General features: G+C 39.8%; 4 protein-coding genes across 4 annotated transcripts; 1 reads left to right on the forward strand and 3 right to left on the reverse strand.

Moving 5' to 3' along the window:
* Positions 1–1,071: 1,071 nt before the first annotated feature.
* On the reverse strand, positions 1,072–2,372 carry LOC117813794 (acanthoscurrin-1-like). The gene is made up of 5 exons (XM_034684826.1): positions 2,286–2,372; positions 2,120–2,177; positions 1,985–2,043; positions 1,205–1,865; positions 1,072–1,131 (listed from the first exon to the last, which is right to left on the reverse strand). The coding sequence occupies exons 2-4, from the start codon at positions 2,122–2,124 to the stop codon at positions 1,216–1,218; spliced, it is 714 nt and encodes a 237-aa protein (XP_034540717.1). The 5' UTR covers positions 2,125–2,177; positions 2,286–2,372; the 3' UTR covers positions 1,072–1,131; positions 1,205–1,215.
* Positions 2,373–6,322: 3,950 nt separating this feature from the next.
* LOC117813792 (probable peroxisomal membrane protein PEX13) lies at positions 6,323–7,533 on the forward strand. The gene is made up of 4 exons (XM_034684824.1): positions 6,323–6,453; positions 6,526–6,584; positions 6,695–7,380; positions 7,465–7,533. The coding sequence occupies exons 1-3, from the start codon at positions 6,449–6,451 to the stop codon at positions 7,372–7,374; spliced, it is 744 nt and encodes a 247-aa protein (XP_034540715.1). The 5' UTR covers positions 6,323–6,448; the 3' UTR covers positions 7,375–7,380; positions 7,465–7,533.
* Positions 7,534–13,433: 5,900 nt separating this feature from the next.
* LOC117813793 (probable peroxisomal membrane protein PEX13) lies at positions 13,434–14,596 on the reverse strand. Its single transcript, XM_034684825.1, has 4 exons — positions 14,463–14,596; positions 14,332–14,390; positions 13,579–14,243; positions 13,434–13,499 (listed from the first exon to the last, which is right to left on the reverse strand). The coding sequence occupies exons 1-3, from the start codon at positions 14,465–14,467 to the stop codon at positions 13,588–13,590; spliced, it is 720 nt and encodes a 239-aa protein (XP_034540716.1). The 5' UTR covers positions 14,468–14,596; the 3' UTR covers positions 13,434–13,499; positions 13,579–13,587.
* A 4,400-nt stretch (positions 14,597–18,996) lies between these two features.
* On the reverse strand, positions 18,997–20,173 carry LOC117813790 (probable peroxisomal membrane protein PEX13). Its single transcript, XM_034684823.1, has 4 exons — positions 20,043–20,173; positions 19,915–19,973; positions 19,123–19,831; positions 18,997–19,042 (listed from the first exon to the last, which is right to left on the reverse strand). Exons 1-3 carry the CDS (start codon positions 20,045–20,047, stop codon positions 19,134–19,136), a joined length of 762 nt encoding a protein of 253 aa, XP_034540714.1. The 5' UTR covers positions 20,048–20,173; the 3' UTR covers positions 18,997–19,042; positions 19,123–19,133.
* Positions 20,174–20,393: the final 220 nt, after the last annotated feature.

Below are 20,393 nucleotides of genomic sequence, written 5' to 3' on the forward strand. Positions count from 1 at the left end.
AAATGTTATTCTCACTAACACTAAATCTTGAACAATAACAATTTCAAATACAAAATATATCTCCTTTATACGAGTGGGTCTAAAGTGATATATTTTAGCATCTCAATTGCTTAAATTGGAATGGTCCCAAAGACATTTAGGAATATAGTTCAGTTTTCAGTGCAATACCTGCATGTTTTTTTGAACAGCTAAGCTAGCCACCATAGGGAAATATGTCAAAAAGACTCACGTGTGTATTGCTACACAGCTTAAACATAAAAATAATAAATGTCAAAGGTTCTGAAGACATTATACACTGTCTAGCTCTTGGGTTGACATTCAGGAATTAATCTGGACTCCTTGTAAAGAATATTTGGTTAACAGTTAGTATAAACCAAACAGTCAAAAGATATTTCTAGGATTAAGTAGCTTAGGACCAGCTGAAAATTTGTTTTTAAGATACGTTGAAACAAGGAACATTCACGTTACACCTCTGTGCTGCATTTGCATGCATGAAAAACCGTGTGCAAAATGCAGGCAGTTCAGTGAAATGTAATGCATGAAAATCTGAGCAGATAATCCATCAAAAAAAAAAACCTTTACAATTTCAGTTTTATCAAAACAGGAGGACATCCCAATACTAGTTTGCTAAGTACTTTACTCACCATATCATATTTCAGGTCGCATTCTGCAGTTAAACATTTTTCAATTTTCCATTTGTGCTGGATTGGAACTTTTGATCAGAACATAAACTTGATTGGGTTTTAATTTTAGGAGGATGGCTATTTTCATAGAGACCAGTTCCAGGGTGATATACTTAATAGCCTGCTCCTAAAGACTGATAATTCTGCATTAACACAATGCTAATTTGTGCGCTGCAATAGGAATAAAACGCATCAAAGACCCAGTTCTATCACAACCTTTAGGGTAAAGTGAAACCATTGGTCACTGAACTTACAGCACAACTTAAGCAGTGGTTGGGTACCTGTTGCTTTTCCACAGCAACTATAAGCCAATTTGCAACAAGTTACATTTAGAATTGCATTACAAGACATTTACAATTATGCAAAACAGAATCTGAGACATCTTAAGTCACTTTCAAAATATTTTATTGGCAGCTTTTCATTGACAAGATGAGTCACATAACAAGACCTGCAAGAGAGGAGAAATCAGTTAGTCAGCTGATAGAGAGTAGGGACATCATGTGGATCCAGTTGTGCCTTACCAGCAAGATCTTTAGTAGCCTCCTTTGGTTGGAGCTTGAACTAGAATCTGTTGAGGAGCTTTGACAGGCATAGTTTTCACAGGTTCTTGGACAGGAATGCTCAGCATCACAGGGTTTTTGATGACTGGTCTGTATATCGGCATGGGTTGGACCAGAGCCTCTCCTGGAGTGTAGCGACTTTGGGCAAACACGGCTCTTCCTCGCTGGTACCTTGAACGAGAGCTGAAGGCGTAGACTGGATCCAGATCAGAAACATCACTGAAGATTGGCCCGGAGCTTTCATCCCCAGCACTGTTGTATGAAGTAGATTCAGAGCTCCAGCCGTCACCTCCAGTGGATGGAGCAAACCCATGTGATCCAGCTCCTCCATAACCACCACCATAGCCGCCACCTGTAGCACTGGCATCATACCCAGCAGAGGGTGCATAACCAGCACCATCTCCACCAACCCAAGGGCTGGCGTAGCCCCCAGCATAGCCCCCGGTGCCTCCCCCAACCATAGCATGGCTGCCAGAACCAGCACTGGGGACGACATAGCTTGGTAGAGAGGAGCTGCTGCCCAGGCCAGAACTCTCCACTCTTCCTGAACCCAGTGAGGAAACAGGGTAAGATGGTGCCATGTGGCTTGTGGCTGCTAGACCAGGAGCACCTGCGCCTTGCTCTGAAGAACAAAAAAAAAAAAAAAAAAAAAAAAAAAAAAAAAAAAAAAAAAAAAAGCCATTAGATCTAAAAGCAGACACAGCAGCCTCAAGTTACTTCTGCAATCTTAAGTTGTTTCACCTTTCCAAACCGGGACAGAGGAAATGCTTCCTATGAGCAGGCATACAACCATTAGAACCCTAAGAATAAAAAGGAACACATTAGAACCCACATCATGTCAATAATACATTATTCAATGAACACCTCTTTACTTACCTCATTGCTGCACAGTGACTTAAACTGCAAATCTAGCTAGAGATTTCTCCACACAATTCTGTAAAAAAAAAAGTTGAAAATAAATTAAAATGTAGAAGTCAAGTCTTAAAAAAAAGTAACTTCAACAATGTGAGAGAACATATGAGAAGTAAAACCACACTTGTACCTGCTGACAAACTTGTAGCTTGATCCTTAGGGAGACTGTGTGTTGTAGTGACTCCATGAGCTGGGAGATGCTTTTAAATGATTCTGGATGCTGTGGGAGCTGATTGCTGAGCAGTAACAGCTGGTGGTGAAGCACACCTGCAGAGTGATTGATTGATCCTGACCTTGGCAATAATGCAGGTCCAAGCTGAGTGCAGCCAGAGAGAGCCTACATAAGAGACTCATTGAACATCATAGCCTATCAGTGCCATTTAATAACAGAAGGGTTTCAACATTTTTGTCTGGCTCTTGGATCGAACTGCTCTTTGTAAAATGAAATATATAGATCTGCAAAAGCAGTGCAACTAACTGAGTAACACATGGAGTATATATGTTGTCTGTCTCCAGTGGTGGACAAAGTACACAGCTTCATTACTTAAGTCAAAGTGTAGATCCTCCAGGTCAAATATTACTCAAATACAAGTGAAAGTTTCTCTCTCAAATTATTACTTGTGTGAAAGTCCTGGAGTACTTGCTTTTAAAAATACTTAAGTATTCAAAGTACTTCTTAAAAAATCTCAAAATGTTGTATTTTTAAAATACACAAGTGCTGTCAAGAATACATAGGAGTACATTCGGTTACATTATGCTTATTTAGAAATCATTACTTGAAATCTCTAAAAACTATACCATGGAATAAAAACAGAAACTAAGTTACTCCAAGCACAGACAGCTTAGTTTGAAATGTTCATCTGGAATGAAACAAATGTTATGTAGCTCAACACTGTTTCTCAGGTTGGACAGAGAATGTTTGTGTGTTTGTGCAGAGTGGGAAACAGGGAGAACATTTCAAACGATACGCATCATTCTTCATTTCAAAAACCCCTTACACAGACTGAAGATATGGCCATGGGTGCTCAGGTGGAGAATTATAGCCATCATTACCACCTCTACATGAACTGCCTGATCTGAGTGAAATTTGCTCTGTTTGCTCCACGTTCAACTGAAAGATCAGATTTCAGAAAAGAGAAGGAAATTCATGAGCTGACTTCAAAGCTAAAGTAGTGAGTAACTAGAGAACTGATAGAAATGTAGTGGAGTCAAAAGTAAAATAATTGTCTTCTGAATGTAGTGGAGTAAAAGTAATAAGTTTCCTCAAAAAATAATACTCAAGTAAAGTACAGATACTCAAAAAATGTACTTAAGTACTTTACTCAAGTAAATGTACTTTATTACTGTTCACCACTGTCTGTCTCTATCTATCCCTCTCTTTCTGCATCTCATCTATGCTCTCTCAGATCTTAACAAGGTTCAGACTGATGGCTGTTCAACATGAGTTCACAACATGCTATCTGTGCTCAAATCTTCTGCCCTTTTTTTAAAACTAATTTGCACTAGATCCTCGGATGGGTGCTGGAGGGGCTGTGGCCTGGTCGGAGACCATACACATATATTCTGGGACTGTCTGTAAACTAAAAACATATTGGAAAGGTATTAAACTTGAAATTAAGAACTGTCTGGGTTTAGAACTGCCATTTGAACCCTCCTGCGTCCCACTGGGAATATTACCAGAGGATGAGGAGTACAGTGGCCATGCAGCTTTGCTGAGGGTCCTGCTTTTAGTTGCAAAGAAAATCATCACAATCTCCTGGTTAAGGCCACAGCCCCCCACAGTCACACATTGGAAGAACAAGTTGAAGGACTTTTTTATATGGAGAGTATAACTGCAAGATTACAGTTAAAAACTGATCTTTTCCAGATAAGGTGGGCACCTGTTGCTTCATTTCTTTTTGGATAATTCTCTGATGGGCTGATCTGGGGTATACAGAATTATTATTATTTTCTTTGAAGTTTACTGTGATGATTTATTTTTGTTATTATTGTTGTTATTGTAGTTGTTGTTATTATTATTATTGTCCTAATTACTATTTATACAATTATTTATATTGTTGTTATTATGACTATTATTAATATTTTTTAATTTTGTGTTAAATATTACAATCTTAATATTATTATTTTGTATGTTTGTATTCACTTATTCTTAATTGTGTACTATCTATTTATTCATATCTTTACTTCCTGACTATGGACTAGGTGTTATCAAAATCTTGTTTATATCTGTTTTGTCTCTGAGTCTGATGGCTGCATTGTTGTTTTGTGATGTTGGCTGAGTCTAATAAAAACGTAAAAAAAAAAACCAACTAATTTGCACCTTTTGAATTGTTGTTGATTATTGTTTGTTTTCTGTATCTTGATCATATAATATTTATCATGACGTGTGCTGCTGACCTCTTGGCCAGGTCATCCTTGTGAAAGAGATCGGATCATTATGGATCCAGAGAAGTAAAATAAAGGTTTAAAAAAATAGAGTCTGGTTCTGCTTGAGGTTTCTGCCTGTTCAAATGACGTTTTTCTTTGCTACTGTAACAAAGTGCTCTGATAATGGTGGATTAAGACGAGAGGAAACAAAATCTTGCTTGAGAAAATGTGACAGAAAAACGGACGGACAGACTGATAGGAGTCACAGAAAACCTAAATAAACTGACACCGTTTTCAGCTCTCTGTTGCCTTAAAATTAGAAAACAAACATTTCACAAATTTCCACTATTTCTCAGAATTCTTCCATCTATACTGTGAAAAATCCCACAACAAAAAAACATGGAAGCATAACCTTAATCGTATCATTTGGTATCAAATTGTATTTTCTATATTTTATTTTATATTGCATCCTATCGTGTTGTAACGTGAGGGTTCGATGTGCGGTGGTTGGGTCATTCTATCAATAAGGAACAGCAGGATGGAGACAGATAACTTTCTCAAGAGAACTTTACTGTAGCCACACTGGATCAGCATAACATCAACACTTCCTTGACACTCAATCACATGTCACAGAACCAACCAATCAGAGGCTAGGATGACCGAGCTCCAGGTAAATGTAATGAGAACCACATAAGTAAATTCAACATGTTTTGGTCCTAACTACAAGATGCTGTAGAAATAATTTTAACATCATAAATAACACAAATAATAACTTTAGTAAACTTGTATGTAAATGGTTCACTGTATAAATAATATGAACATATTTTAACCTTAACTCAAATTCCAAACTGACTGTCCTTTTAAAGCTTACAGTATCATATCATAATATCTTGGATTGTATCTTTTTTTCCCATATCACATCACATTTTATTGGATTGGATTGGGCCTATCCTAGCATAATGTTTTGGCGCAATCCCATCGCAATATATCCTATAGTGTTGTGTCGTATTGTTCCATATTACATTATATCATATGATATGATATCAGTCTGGATGTTTGATGGACATTCAGTGCACACGTTGTATTTTATCCAGCTTTCGAGTACTGATCGAACATCCATGTATACGTATCCAATCACTCTCAATCTATAAAAGCAATTGCTATGACCTGAAAACTATGTAGCCTCAGGGACCTAAAGCAAATATCTCAGGGCTTCAGGTGTAACATAAGGTTAGGAGGGGAAACAACAGTACACAGTATATAGTATTACATGATAAAATCTCTTTAAATTGTATAAGTTCTTCTGTGGGATGTTAAATATTTGAACAGGAAATATTTTTTATAAAAAGGAGCCAAAAAGGAGGGGAGAAGATGTAAAAAAAAAGGTTATTAACCAAGACAGTCTAAATATTGAACTTAGCATTAGACAGCAAATGTTAATTGTGAGATTTAAATGCTTATGCTGAGATTTGAACTCTTCTGAGTTCAACAGCTCTGACCATAAAGTGTAACTTAACACATTTGGAATATAAACATCAGAAACTAAATGAAGATTGCAAAGTTGATGTCAATTGACAGCTGTGAAGGTTCAAGGTTTTGATTGGACAGGAGAATTAGATCCTCAAAAAACTGTCGAAGTGAGGATGTTGATGAACCACACACTTGTGTAGTCAGCACCAGCTGTTACAGATCAGCAATCAGTTTCCACAGCACTAGGAATCATTTAAAAGCAGCACAGAGCTCAGTAAGACTTCACAGAGGAGCTGCAGGTAAGAAAGCTCAGGGTTCAGCAGCTGGTATTAAATTGAACTACAATGTTTCAGTTGTTAGGACCATCACTTTGTTTCATACCTTTTCTTGTGCTGTGTTTTCAGAACAGGTAACCTCAACTTCAACTGAATCCAGACCATACGTGACAGCAGCAAGATGAGGTAAGTGGCTGTTTAAAACCTGTTATGCCATGTCTCATTTATATTCCCTCTTTAACCAACTTTCCCCTGTAGGGTTTTGTGGATTTCATGTCTGCTAATTGGAAGCATCACCTGCAGTCCTGTTTGGAAAGGTGAAATGACATATTATGCTTAAAACTTTTTTTTTTTTTTTTTTTTTTTTTTTTTTTTTTTTTTCCCTGCTTTTAAATTTAATTAACTTTCACTCTTTGTTCACCTTCAGAGCAAGGAGCAGGTGCTCCTGGTGAGGCAGCCATAAGTTACATGGCACCATCATACCCTGCTTCATCTTGGGGTTCAGGAGTGGAGAGTTCTGGCCTGGGCAGCAGCTCCTCACTACCAAGCTATGCCGTCTCCAGTGCTGGTACTGGTGGCTCTGGAGGTGTTTACAGCAGTCCTGCCATGGCTGGAGGATACTACGGAGGCTATGCTAGCCCATTGGTTGGTGGTGATGGGGCTGGTTATGCACCCTCTGCTGGGTATGACGCCAGTGCTTCAGGTGGCAGCTATGGTGGTGGCTATGCACCTTCTGCTGGGTATGACGCCAGTGCTTCAGGTGGCGGTTATGGTGGTGGTTACGGAGGAGCTGGCATGAGCTCTGGATCCTCTTCATACAGCGGTGCTGGGGATCAAAGCTCGGGGCCAATCTTCAGTGATGTTTCTGATCTGGATCCAGTCTACGCCTTCAGCTCTCGTTCAAGGTACCAGCGAGGAAGAGCAGTCTTTGCCCAAAGCCGCTACACTCCAGGAGAGGCTCTGGTCCAACCTATGCCGATATACAGACCAGTCATCAAAAACCCTGTGATGCTGAGCATTCCTGTCCAAGCGCCTGTGAAGCAAAGGATGCCTGTCAAAGCTCCTCCACAGATGCAATTTAAAGCTCAAACCAAAGGAGGCTACTAATAACTGGTAAGATAAAAAATCACTGAAATTAGATTTTTATAATTTCCTCTTTGCTCAGACTTGATTGCTTTTTTTTATTTTCTCTTGCAGATCTGGAGTTTTGTGATCCTTTGTCGCTGCCTTGTGACCACAAGATGCTAATAAACAAACTTTAATGAACCTGGTCTTGTCGGTTGTTTGCTTGTATAAGGGCACTGCTTGAACAGTCTGGAGTTGCTGTTGAACTATATTACTAAACCAAACTTTTAAATGGCATGGGTTCAAAGCTAGCCTTTTTAGTAGAAACACTCTAGAGCAGTCTGAGCCATCAATATCAAAAATCATGAGTGTTGCTTAAAGCATTATTGTTCTAACATGGAGGGGGGTGGGGCATTGGCCTAAGACTATAGCCCTTTTCTTAAATTCCATGGCTTGTGTTTGCAAGCAATGAACATGTTTAGTCACCTGCAAATGTAAACTTTAATTGAACTTGTGGACATCAAACCTTGGCAATTCATTGCTAAAACTGTTTGGGCTCCATCTTACCAAGTGTATCCTATAGCAAAATTGTGAAATGTTACATTAAAATATGGCTCCCTGCCCCTTTTTAGTGTTCAGTTTCTGATAGAAACTTTAAGGATTTGCAAATTTTGGTCAAGTGGCATTTGAGCTTGGAAAAAGAAATGGCTGATTCTAGTCAGTGGTTTTCCTTACAGCTCTTGTCTTCTGACACATCAGTGAACAATACTTCCTTGAAACCAGAGCACATCAGACACCCAAAATGGAGCCACTTGTCTACAGATTGTGCCTTTATCTGCAGAATGTGTTCCCTGGTGGAAAGTCCCCTGTGGTACATAACTTTGGTGTGACAATATCTTAGGGTGGCATTTACACTGTAACAGAACTTCGTTGATTAACTGAGTGACTTTTCTTCTTTTAGTCAGTGTCCAACATAGTGGTTGGATGGTATACTTTCTATAAAGGTGGTTAAAAGAATATCCTTTTCATTCAGTTGAGATATGGTCTGGTACAAAGTCCTTTACAAGTTTCAATGCAAGTTGTCTTTCATTTGGAAAAACTTGGAACTCAATGGGATGATCAAGTTATCCTATTGTGGACTGAAGGGAGACTTTCCTCCAGAGGAAAATTGGAACATCAGGCATTTCAAATGCCCAATTACATTCAATGATTTCATTTTAATGTGTAAATGTTCTGTCTATTATATGTAGAGTTTCTAGAACTCTGGAACAGCCCCAAGCTGATGTTTTTTTCTGGTTTGGCCAATAATAGTGGCTATGGTTACGTGGACCCTTTCTCCTCATAGTTATGATATTGTTAAAATGTTTGATAGGTTTGAGGTTAACTGTATTCAAATAAAATCTATTTTTACATGAGTCATATTTATTCAAACAGCTATACTGTGCTGTATAATGGCATCACAAGAAGCTTCCTTTGTATCGGTTCAAGAAGCACGAAAACCTAAACCCCCATACTTCTTCCTGTTTGGTCAATGCTAACAGTTTAAATTTAACACAACAGATCATTTATTCACTGTATGGGTTTTGATTTTAAGTAGTGTCGGACACGTACTGAAGACACTGATACATGGCTGATCAGACCTGGGTGTGTGTCTCATGATTGGCTTCTCTGTGGTCACTCAGGAGCCCAGATGGAATCTTTCCTCTTCAGTGGCTACTCTTTTCTGTTGCCTGGGTCAAGGCCTTTGTTGCTTTTCTCTGGGCGTACCCACTGACTTCTAGCTCCCTTAGGAGCATTAGGGTGGAACTTTTCAGCCTCTTTCCACAGCCTTAGCTGCCAGGTCAGTGTAGCTTCTCGTGTTCAAAAGCCTCCTCCAATGCATCTTTCCAGGGAATAGTCAGCTTGATGAGGAAGACGCACAAGAGTCAGACCAGAGGACCAGATCCAGTAGGTTTTAATCTCAGGCAGGAATATGAGTCTCTGGTCCATGTTGGCACACATTTCCCAGTCACTGCCCCCAAGCAGTGGGCTTGAGTTGTGAGGCAAGAGGCAAAATCCTTGCTTTTCTACCTCTCAGACAAAGGATGTACAGTGTCGGAACTTGTACTAGGCTTTTAAGAGGCATTGGATTGGTAGATATTCTCTGGGTCTCAAGCTCAGCTGCTAAGCATCTCAGCACTCTGTTGTTTCACTAGGTGTACCTTTCTTGTGTCAGGCTGGTACAACAAACCAAGATGTTAGTGTTGCTGGGACCAAAAACAATGTACAGGCTGGGTCCTCTCCTGGCCAGAGATTTATGTTAGCAGGTGGGAGAAAATCATATGTGGCCCTGGTTATGAAGATCAGCACATTAGACAGTTCTGTCGGTATTAATTTTGGTGTAACCTAGTGGTATAAACTTTTGAATTTTCAACCCCAGTTCCTTAACAGTTGTGACTTTTGCAAAATGTTGATAAAAACAGCTTTTGATGGTTTGCAAATCATGTAAACCATGTATCCAGTTAAAAATATTGCAAGCCAAAATATAAAATCTTGAAACTGAACATTTTTTTATTGTTTTATGAAAACTAAATGCTTATTTAAAAAGTGCTGACTGTAACGTGTCAAAACCAAGCGGCAACCTCCAGTCCAAAAATACGAGTCCAATGCGGAAGTGTTAAAAACTGCAGTTCATCGAGGATCCGCTTGAGGCTGGCTCGGGAAGTAACATACACATGTATGGGAAAAAGACGATCTTTACAGCAGAAATAAACATGTTTACAGCCTGGTACAAAAAACGAGTTTAGTCTGGATAGCTCATTTCTCGATCGGCTCACACTGTACGGGGGATGAATTTTTTTGTAACGCGGCAATTTCAAAGATATTGAGATTACGGGTCTTCCAATGAGAGGCACAGCTGATTGCAGGAACACTGTAGCTGTTGGCTAGGAGGCTCAAAGCCACCTCTTTACGTCACACTGGCTGGACAGCAGCAATATGGCGGCCGCCGACGGCTGGCCTGTGACGTCACGGATCCTACGTCCATATTTTATACAGTCTATGGTCAAAACATTTGGGACAGTAAAAAAGTTGTTATGCTTAAGAAAAAAACACTTGGAGGAACAACTCTCAACTAAGTACTTTCATTTGCAACAGTTTTTCTCAGTCGCTTTGGTACATTTCTCGAATCATCCTCGACATTTGCAAAACAGTAAGTCCATTTCTCAAAACAATTTGTAAAAATAGCAAAAGACTATAGATTACCTGCAAAAGCTAGTATCTTGCTCAAAATCCTTAGTACATCTCTCAAAAGTAAATATCTGTGTCAATGAACATGTCAGTGCCATCAGAATGACAAGTCCTTGTGTCATTGTGTACGGATAAGACAGTCAAATTACTTAGTCATGTTGTCAAAATAATAGTGTACTCTGGACGGTAGTGTAACCTCCTCCCACAGCTCCACAGTAATCATATCTTTCATATACGCTTCTTTCTGTCAGTGTATCTCAGCAAACAGGTAACAGGTGTAGATACTTTCATTGCATGTATTACAGGGAAATGGTACCAACATATTCACACATTTTCATCTCGCTATAAGTTCCTCTGCTGCTTCATCACTCTGTCTGTTGTCTCCTTTGTCCACGCTGTCACTTCTGTGTAATGTTTATGCAGACTAGAAAAAAAGTAGCAGTGGAGGGACGTTCTGATGTAAACTATGGCTAAAGTTTTGATGACAGTTATTGTTAATTGTAAGTTACACCTTAGTGTATGTGGAAGATTGATTGCAAGAGACTGGACAAGATTCTCATTTACTCTTTTACTGTTTTTACTTTAATTTGTTGCCTCCCAACTCTTCCACCACGCAGCCTCACTCCTCTTCCTCTTCTTTTTCTCTCTGGCTGTTAACCGGGTCCAATTCCTTGTCCTTCCATTGTCAGACATTGTAACATTCTGTTGTGCTCCAGCTATGTATATACTTGCCAGTTGATGGTTCATGAGATGCACCTTTGAGCTATTTCAGAAAACTGGTTGATCATTAGTTGATCTAATGCTTCACACATTTCCCTTCTTTAGAGAAAGTCAAGATTCACCTGGGAGAAATTTACCAATTCAGGACAGATTTAGAAAAAAAGTCTGATGGAAATGTACAGAAATATGACTGACATATTCTGACAACATGTTCAACCATTTTGCATGTGAAGACTTATGCGATGAACTAATTCCTAAATGTTGTGGAGGGTGAGACTATTCCACAGAGACCCATTATAATACATTTTGATCAACATGACATAAGCAGTTGATAATATAGGAAACAGCAGAGCATTGTACATAATCATTTGCATGGATGTACCAATGCATTTGCAACTTGTTCAAAGAAATGAGAAACTGCTTTTTTGATGTGCACAAGTGACGCAATGATTTGAAGATTGAACAAGTAGTTTTGAGAATTTCAATTCTGATCTGAGACATGTACCAAAGCGACTGAGAAAAACTGTAACATGGGTATAAAAAGGGTAGTCCAGAGAGGCTGAGTCTCTCAGAAGCAGAGATGGGAGTAGGTTCACCACTGTGAGAGACTTGGTGAGGAAATAGTTTGGCAATTCCATCATCATGTTTGTAAAATTGATGAGTGTTAGGTGGCCCTACATTCAAAATAAACTTGACTCTGCAGAAGAAATCACTGCATGGGCTCAAAATCACTCCAAGAAACCATTTTCTGGGAACACAGTCAGTTTTTTTCAATTAAGCATCCCAACTTTTTGGGGATTGGGAATGTCACTGAATCCACAAATTAAGGTTTAAAGTGTACCATACAAAGAGGAAACCCTATATAAACATGATCCAGACATTCCAGTGACCTCTCTGGGCCCCAAGTCAATTTAAGATGGACAGAGGTGAAATGGAAAAGAGTGGTCTGAAAACTAAAAATGTAACATTTATGGAAATCCTGGTTGTCGCATCCTCCACTCAGAGAGGGACCACTCTGCTTTCTATAAGGGCCCATTGCATGGGTAGCTTACACATATAAAGCTCCATTAGTGCTGAACGATATATACAGATTTTGGAGCAACATATGCTGACATCCTGACAATGCCCTTTTCAGGGAGAACCTTAAATACTGCAAGGAGATGCCAAACAACATTTTGCACATAACAGTATGGCTCTGTAGAAGAGTCCAGGAGAAATTGGCCTGCCTGCAACCCAGAGTTGTCACCTTTTAAGTAACTCTTGGCAAATTATGACTGACAAAAGAGACCCTTAACTGTTGAGCAGCTGAAATTCAGGCAAGAATGAAACATTTCACCTTCAAATTTCTAGAAATTGGATTCCTCATTTGCCAAGTGATTACAGAAATGTGTTGGCATCAAATTTTGAACACATTTTGGCACCAACATTTGATTAGTCTATGCACAATTTTTTCCATTTAAAAAAAAAAAAAAAAAAAAAAAGTGTTAAGACTCACCATTGAATTCTGTTTCAACATTTTACACGGCATTCAACTCTTGTAATTTGGGTTGTAGTAAACTTGAAACCCAAATCGATTACCTTCAGCTTTAATCCCTTGCCTTACCTCACAGCAACAGAGCTTTGGCTTTTGTGCAAGAGTTCATCTCAACTTGAGAGCTCTTTTAATGGACACTTGAAACTGTGCTTTGCATTTACCAATGGCAGCTGAGAACATTGACTCTTAAACCTGCCAATAGAAATTTTAGACTCCAAAATTTGACCACATTTACATCCAAGTTATAGCCCTTAAGCCAGCCAAAATTTTGCTCATGATTGAAACAGATTTGTTACCTACACATTTAGTCTTTTTACAAAAAAAAAAAAAAAAAAAAAAAAAAAAAAAAGACCCATGTTGAATAGGCTTGACAAGCTGCAGCTTTGTCAAAGGCCAGTAAGGTAAAGCACTGAGTTATTTTAAACATTAGAAGTTGGTTAGTTTGAGACTAGTTTTAGTGCATTGACATTTATAGCTCAAGAATATTTATAACAGATTCTAGCTTAACTAGGTGTGTGTGTGTGTTTGTTTTTTTAAGTGCTGCTCTGAATGAGGAAACACCAGATTGCATTTACAATTGCAACCAAATACCCAATAGAATGGAAACAACAAAACAATGTTAACTAAAGCCAGTTTATTAGCATCTTTTCACAAGGCAGCAGTGAAGGGTCACAAAACTTCAGACCTGCAAGACAAAAAGCAACCAGTCAAGTCAAAGCTTTTACAGAATTTCCAACAGTTAATCTTTCTGAGTTGCATCTTACCAGATAGCTTTAGTAGCCTCCTTTGGGTTGAGCTTTGACAGGCATTCTTTGCTTCACAGGAGCTTGGACAGGAATGCTCAGCATCACAGGGTTTTTGATGACTGGTCTGTATATCGGCATGGGTTGGACCAGAGCCTCTCCTGGAGTGTAGCGGCTTTGGGCAAACACTGCTCTTCCTCGCTGGTACCTTGAACGAGCGCTGAAGGCGTAGACTGGATCCAGATCAGAAACATCACTGAAGATTGGCCCCGAGCTTTGATCCCCAGCACCGCTGTATGAAGAGGATCCAGAGCTCATGCCAGCTCCTCCGTAACCACCACCATAACCGCCACCTGAAGCACTGGCGTCATACCCAGCAGAAGGTGCATAACCACCACCATAGCTGCCACCTGAAGCACTGGCGTCATACCCAGCAGAAGGTGCATAACCAGCCCCATCACCACCAACCATAGGGCTAGCATAGCCTCCGTAGTATCCTCCAGCCATGGCAGGACTGCTGTAAACACCTCCAGAGCCACCAGTACCAGCACTGGAGACGGCATAGCTTGGTAGGGAGGAGCTGCTGCCCAGGCCAGAACTCTCCACTCCTGAACCCCAAGATGAAGCAGGGTATGATGGTGCCATGTAACTTATGGCTGCCTCACCAGGAGCACCTGCTCCTTGCTCTGAAGGTGAACAAAGAGTGCAATTTAATTAAATTTAAAAAGCAGGAAGAAAAATAAAAAATTTAAGCATAATATTACGTCATTTCACCTTTCCAAACAGGACTGCAGGTGATGCTTCCAATCAGCAGACATGAAATCCACAAAGCCCTACAGGGGAAAGTTGGTTAAAGAGAGAATATAAATGAGACATGGCATAACAGGTTTTAAACAGCCACTTACCTCATCTTGCTGCTGTCACGTATGGTCTGGATTCAGTTGAAGTTGAGGTTACCTGTTCTGAAAACACAGCACAAGAAAAGGTATGAAACAAAGTGATGGTCCTAACAACTGAAACATTGTAGCTTAATTTAATACCAGATACTGAACCCTGAGCTTTCTTACCTGCAGCTCCTCTGTGAAGTCTTACTGAGCTCTGTGCTGCTTTTAAATGATTCCTAGTGCTGTGGAAACTGATTGCTGATCTGTAACAGCTGGTGCTGACTACACAAGTGTGTGGTTCATCAACATCCTCGTTAAGAAGGAGTCAAGCCTTCAAGCCTTGAGCTCTGGTAGTCTTCAATTGATCTCACCAGTGTGATCTCAATTAAGTTTAGATTTGCAAGATGGTGCAAGAGAGCATCCAACGCTTTATTTGTGGTCAGTAAACTGAGATTAATCTTCTACATATAAAGATGAACATGTGTGTTTGCTCATTTAAAAAAAACACACATGGTGATGTCTTAAAGTTCAGAATGAGGACATTGAAATAATGCTCAAGCATTTAGGAACAGTTGCTTAGTTTAATGATTAAAGTGTTTCAAACAATGAGACTCCTCTGTTGCCCAGTTTCAATAATAATTTTTCTGTTTGACTGAACATTCCACATAAAGCCTAATAAAATCCCAATGAATCAGATGTTTATTATAGGACATACAGGGGAAATGATGCCTGCCATCATTGATAAGGTTGTCAGTACAAACCCACTGTGCTTGTTGCAGACTTCTGCTCACATATTGAACTCAAAGTTAAATCCCTTATAGGTATTGTATTGTTGGTGATTTCCTCCGCATCATTTAAGACAGGGGTTCCCAAACGTCCACGACCCCCAAAATATAGATGCCAAAGGCTCACGACCAACACTGTCACTCAAAGTGATTAAATGTTGCTTAATACTTCATTTAGCTGGTCTATGTGGCTGTGTTTCCTGTGCTGCTGAGAATTAACCTGCTGCTACTGATACGTTTGTAAATTTACTGTAACTAACCTTAACTCTGACTTTAAACTCAGGAGTCATCTGTCAGCAAAAGAAAGGCAGAAATTAGATAAAATAAAAAAATCGTACTTGCAAGGTTTTATTTCAAATTTAACTACTATTTTTCATAATAATTTTACAATAATTGGTCAAATATGTCATTTTAGATCACTTAAAAAAAATAAAAAAAATTTCTGGAAGACATCTGGGGACCAACCAGGGGGTCCAGACCCCCGCATTGGGAACCCCTGATATAAGATACCAAATCTTTGAACCAATTTAAATGTTTGTTGGATTTAAAGATAACTTTCCTCCTAAGTTTGTATTCAGTTCATCTTGCACACAAAGGTCCCACAGTAAACCTAGAGGCCCAGATTGTCGTGGTTTAATTATTAGTGATTTTAATTTTGAAATCTTGCTGAAGAACTTTTATGTAGTAAAAACTTCATTAGATATTTAAACTTTCTCAGTTGAAGCATGTAGCTTTTATCTTCTCCCCTCCTCTGTGACTTTTCTTGTGAATTATTTTGTCTTGTTTAAAGGTCTAGAAATCTTGCATTAGGCCTTTTTGAATTCATGGTTTTGTAGATATTTTGTGTGCTGTAATACAAAAGAGGACAAATTAGCCTGTGATCTCACAGATTATGTTTCTCAAAGATACAGACCATCTGGATTGTTGTACATGACTCTTTCACCCTCTATTTTCTTTCCCTGTACTTGGCTTTCATTGTATTGTTTCCTGATGTCAGCAATTAAGACAAAAGTTATTTGTACTAGTTTAGATTCATTGGTAAATCTTTAAAGAGGGGGTGTTGTGTTCACTCTCGTGCTTTATTGCCCCCCTCTCGACAGGTCAGGACCAAAACAGCTCTGACACATTGGCTGTTTCCGAAACGGCCTGCTACATACTACTTACTAATGTAGTAGGCAGTAGGTATTGCCTACTACATACTGCGTTTGAATTTAGTATGTAGTATGACTGTTCTGTCCGATCTGTCATGCAGCATGCTGAGCCAGACTTCGCTGGATTTCCGGTTTCGGAAAGCGGAAGTAAACAACGGCGAAGCCGATAAATAAAAAGCTTATTTAGCATCCATTTATGATTTAAAAAGTTAGGAAGTGGTTTATATGTAATTTGATAACTTTCACAGCACCCAAAAACAGATTTCCTCCCATCAAAAAATGAGGAAAAAGAAAAAGCAGAACGAGCGCTGTGCATTATAGGAAACAGTACGCGAGGCAGACTGGTCCGATACACACTGAGATATTTTCCCGAATCAGTAGACATCCGGGGAGTTTTGGCATACTGCAGATTTTGCTCTTGTTCACATACTACTTACTACATACTGAATTTTGGACATATCAGTACGTACTGCTAGTATAGTAGGCGATTTCGGAAACAGCCATTGAGTCATGGACACCACAAGATCACTGAAGGTGTTCTGTCGTATCTGGCATCAAGACATTAGCAGCAGATCCTTTAAGCCCTGGACCGTTTTGAGGTGGGGCCTCTATGGATTGGACGTGGTTGTTCAGCACATCCCTCAGATACATGATCAGATTGAGATCTGGGGAATTTTGAGGCCAAGTCAACCTCTTGAACTTATTGCCGTGTTCTTCATGACCACCTTCTTCTATTGCTCAGTGGTCCAGTTCTTATGCTCACATGCCTGTTGTATTCACTTACAGCTGAGGACAGGGGTCAGCATGGGGAGCCGGACTATTCTGAGGCAGACCATACTCAACAAACTGAAATGCACTTTGTGTTCTGACCCCTTTTGATCAGAAACAGCATTACATTTTTTTCCATCAATTTGGGCTCCAGTTGCTCTTCTGTTGGATCTAGCGAGCCCTCACATTCCATGGGCATAAATGAACCTTGGCTCCACATGGCCCTGTTGCTGGTTAGTCATTTTCCTTCCTTGGGACAGATTTAGTAGGTTCTGACCACTGCAGACTGGAAACACTCATCAAGAGCAACTATTTTTGGAGGCGCTCTAACCCAGTTATCTGTCAATCACAACTTGGTTCTTGTTGAAGTCTATCACATCCCTTGCTCATTTTTCCTGGTTCAACACATCAACTTCAAGGACAAAATATTCACCAGCAGCCTAACATACCCTACACATTGCCATTGTAGAGAGATAATCAGTGTTGTCACCCTACCCGTCACCGGTAATATTTGTTCTGGCTGAATGTTAATAGGACGCACTTTTGACCAGCTTAGTGTCACTCATCTATAGTGCAGTCTATGCAGATTAATAACTTCAGTTTTATTAAGCCAGTAAGCAAGTGTGAGCTAAGAAAGTCAGTTAGGGTGCAGAGAATGGTGAGGGGCTGGTTGACAATGATTTTTTAATATACTTTAAAATAATAAAATAGGCTTGTTCTAATTTCAGGCTGCTCATCCATGAGCTCAAAACTTCTGTGACAAACTTTGGGTTTGTGTTGACTTTGAGAACCCATGTGAACAAAGTGGTACCTCATATTTTTTGTAATTGTCTTTTTTTTTTTACTTTACTGGAAAATGTTAAAAAATAAAGGCCTTAAGGGCAGCATGTAGTTTCTCGTGTTGGATGACACCTACACCATTACAGCAGTATTACATTCAAAATAGCTATTGAAATAATCTTGTTAATGGTCTTTGCTTTTGTAGGTCAGAAAAGGCATCAAGTATTCATTTCAGTCTGAATAGGTAAAACATGAGCTTTAAATAACATTTACCCATTAAAAAAAGTCCAGCCTTGTGGCCAAAATTGATAAACATTTTTCAATTCCAGTTTAAAAAATAAGCATTTCAAGGTCCTTTGAAACATATCTTGCACCTCTTAAAATAGACAATATGGATTCATGTAATGTAGAAACACAAATGACCTAGTTTCCCCAATTAAAAAAAAAAAGTTAAGTGAGCATTTTATTGAACCTGAAAAAAAGGCAACATTCTGAAATTAGAGTTTATCATAATCTAGAATTGAAATGTTCACTCCCCACTGCTATATCATTGATCCTATATGACTTTAACACATGCTATAACTGTATTGAGATTCCCCCATGACTCAAGACCAACAGGTGCAAAGTCTGTGCACATGTAGCAGGCAGTTTTCTTGACCATCAAGAGCCCCCTTAGTAACTGCAGTCCCCTAAAATGTGCAAGTAGTTCTGAATTCCCAAAACCTAATTTTTCCTTCACCCACTGGAAGATTAAGAGCTAAAAGTTAGCTATGACTGGCTAATCAAGGACCCAGAGCTTTGAGCCATTTTGAGTGCTTAACATAGTGGCAAGAGCGAGAGAGGAAAAAAATAAATAAAAGGCTCTTGCATTGTTGTGTCATTGCACCTTTAACATAGGGGGGCCTGATTCAAATTTTATTTCTTAGGTGGCCCCAGTCCAGTCAGACCATCCCAGCCTTAAAGTTACATAAACCTGGAGGCATCCAATTGTGCTAGCCATCAGTAGCAGTATTAACTCAACCAAAAGCAGGCTTTGAAACTGTACACAAGTTAAAGACAAAACAAATAGGATTTGTGAAAACAAAGTTTATTGGAATCAGACCATTTAAACACAGACCTGCAAGGCAAAGAAAATAAGTTATTCAACTTTGAGCAGACTCTGATGAACAAACATGCAGGATCTTGAATTAATCTTACCAGAGAGAGCTTTAGTAGCCTCCTTTAGTTTGAGCTTTAAATGGCATCTGCAGAGGAGCTTTGACAGGCATTCTTTGCTTCACAGGAGCTTGAACAGGAATGCTCAGCATCACAGGGTTTTTGATGACTGGTCTGTATATCGGCATGGGTTGGACCAGAGCCTCTCCTGGAGTGTAGCGGCTTTGGGCAAACACTGCTCTTCCTCGCTGGTACCTTGAACGAGAGCTGAAGGCGTAGACTGGATCCAGATCAGAAACATCACTGAAGATTGGCCCGGAGCTTTCATCCCCAGCACTGTTGTATGAAGAGGATCCAGAGCTCATGCCAGCTCCTCCGTAACCACCACCATAACCGCCACCTGAAGCACTGGCGTCATACCCAGCAGAAGGTGCATAACCACCACCATAGCTGCCACCTGAAGCACTGGCGTCATACCCAGCAGAAGGTGCATAACCAGCCCCATCACCACCAACCATAGGGCTAGCATAGCCTCCGTAGTATCCTCCAGCCATGGCAGGACTGCTGTAAACACCTCCAGAGCCACCAGTACCAGCACTGGAGACGGCATAGCTTGGTAGTGAGGAGCTGCTGCCCAGGCCAGAACTCTCCACTCCTGAACCCCAAGATGAAGCAGGGTATGATGGTGCCATGTAACTTATGGCTGCTAGACCAGGTGCACTAGGAGCACCATGTGCACCTGCTCCTTGCTCTGAAAGGGAACGAAGTGTGCTATTTAAAAATCATTTTAGAAGCAGAACAAATACTACCAAGCATAACAATATATAATTTTACCTTTCCAAACAGGACTGCAGGTGATGCTTCCAATTAGCAGACATGAAATCCACAAAACCCTACAGGGGAAAGTTGGTTAAAGAGAGAAAATAGAGACATGGCATAACAGGTTTTAAATAGCCACTTACCTCATCTTGCTGCTGTCACGTATGGTCTGGATTCAGTTGAAGTTGAGGTTACCTGTTCTGAAAACACAGCACAAGAAAAGGTATGAAACAAAGTGATGGTCCTAACAACTGAAACATTGTAGCTTAATTTAATACCAGATACTGAACCCTGAGCTTTCTTACCTGCAGCTCCTCTGTGAAGTCTTACTGAGCTCTGTGCTGCTTTTAAATGATTCCTAGTGCTGTGGAAACTGATTGCTGATCTGTAACAGCTGGTGCTGACTACACAAGTGTGTGGTTCATCAACATCCTCGTTAAGAAGGAGTCAAGCCTTCAAGCCTTGAGCTCTGGTAGTCTTCAATTGATCTCACC

This window comes from Notolabrus celidotus, chromosome 6 (genome assembly GCF_009762535.1).
Source record: "Notolabrus celidotus isolate fNotCel1 chromosome 6, fNotCel1.pri, whole genome shotgun sequence".
In the NCBI taxonomy this organism is placed as follows: Eukaryota; Metazoa; Chordata; class Actinopteri; order Labriformes; family Labridae; genus Notolabrus; species Notolabrus celidotus.

Bases quoted from the DNA above. Each gene is read 5' to 3' on its own strand.
- LOC117813794 (XM_034684826.1), bottom strand. The intron at 1,866-1,984 runs GTGAAACAACTT...TTTGTTCTTCAG, and splicing joins CTCTGTCCCGGTTTGGAAAG to AGCAAGGCGCAGGTGCTCCT.
- LOC117813792 (XM_034684824.1), top strand. The intron at 6,585-6,694 runs GTGAAATGACAT...GTTCACCTTCAG, and splicing joins CTGCAGTCCTGTTTGGAAAG to AGCAAGGAGCAGGTGCTCCT.
- LOC117813793 (XM_034684825.1), bottom strand. The intron at 14,244-14,331 runs GTGAAATGACGT...GTTCACCTTCAG, and splicing joins CTGCAGTCCTGTTTGGAAAG to AGCAAGGAGCAGGTGCTCCT.
- LOC117813790 (XM_034684823.1), bottom strand. The intron at 19,832-19,914 runs GTAAAATTATAT...GTTCCCTTTCAG, and splicing joins CTGCAGTCCTGTTTGGAAAG to AGCAAGGAGCAGGTGCACAT.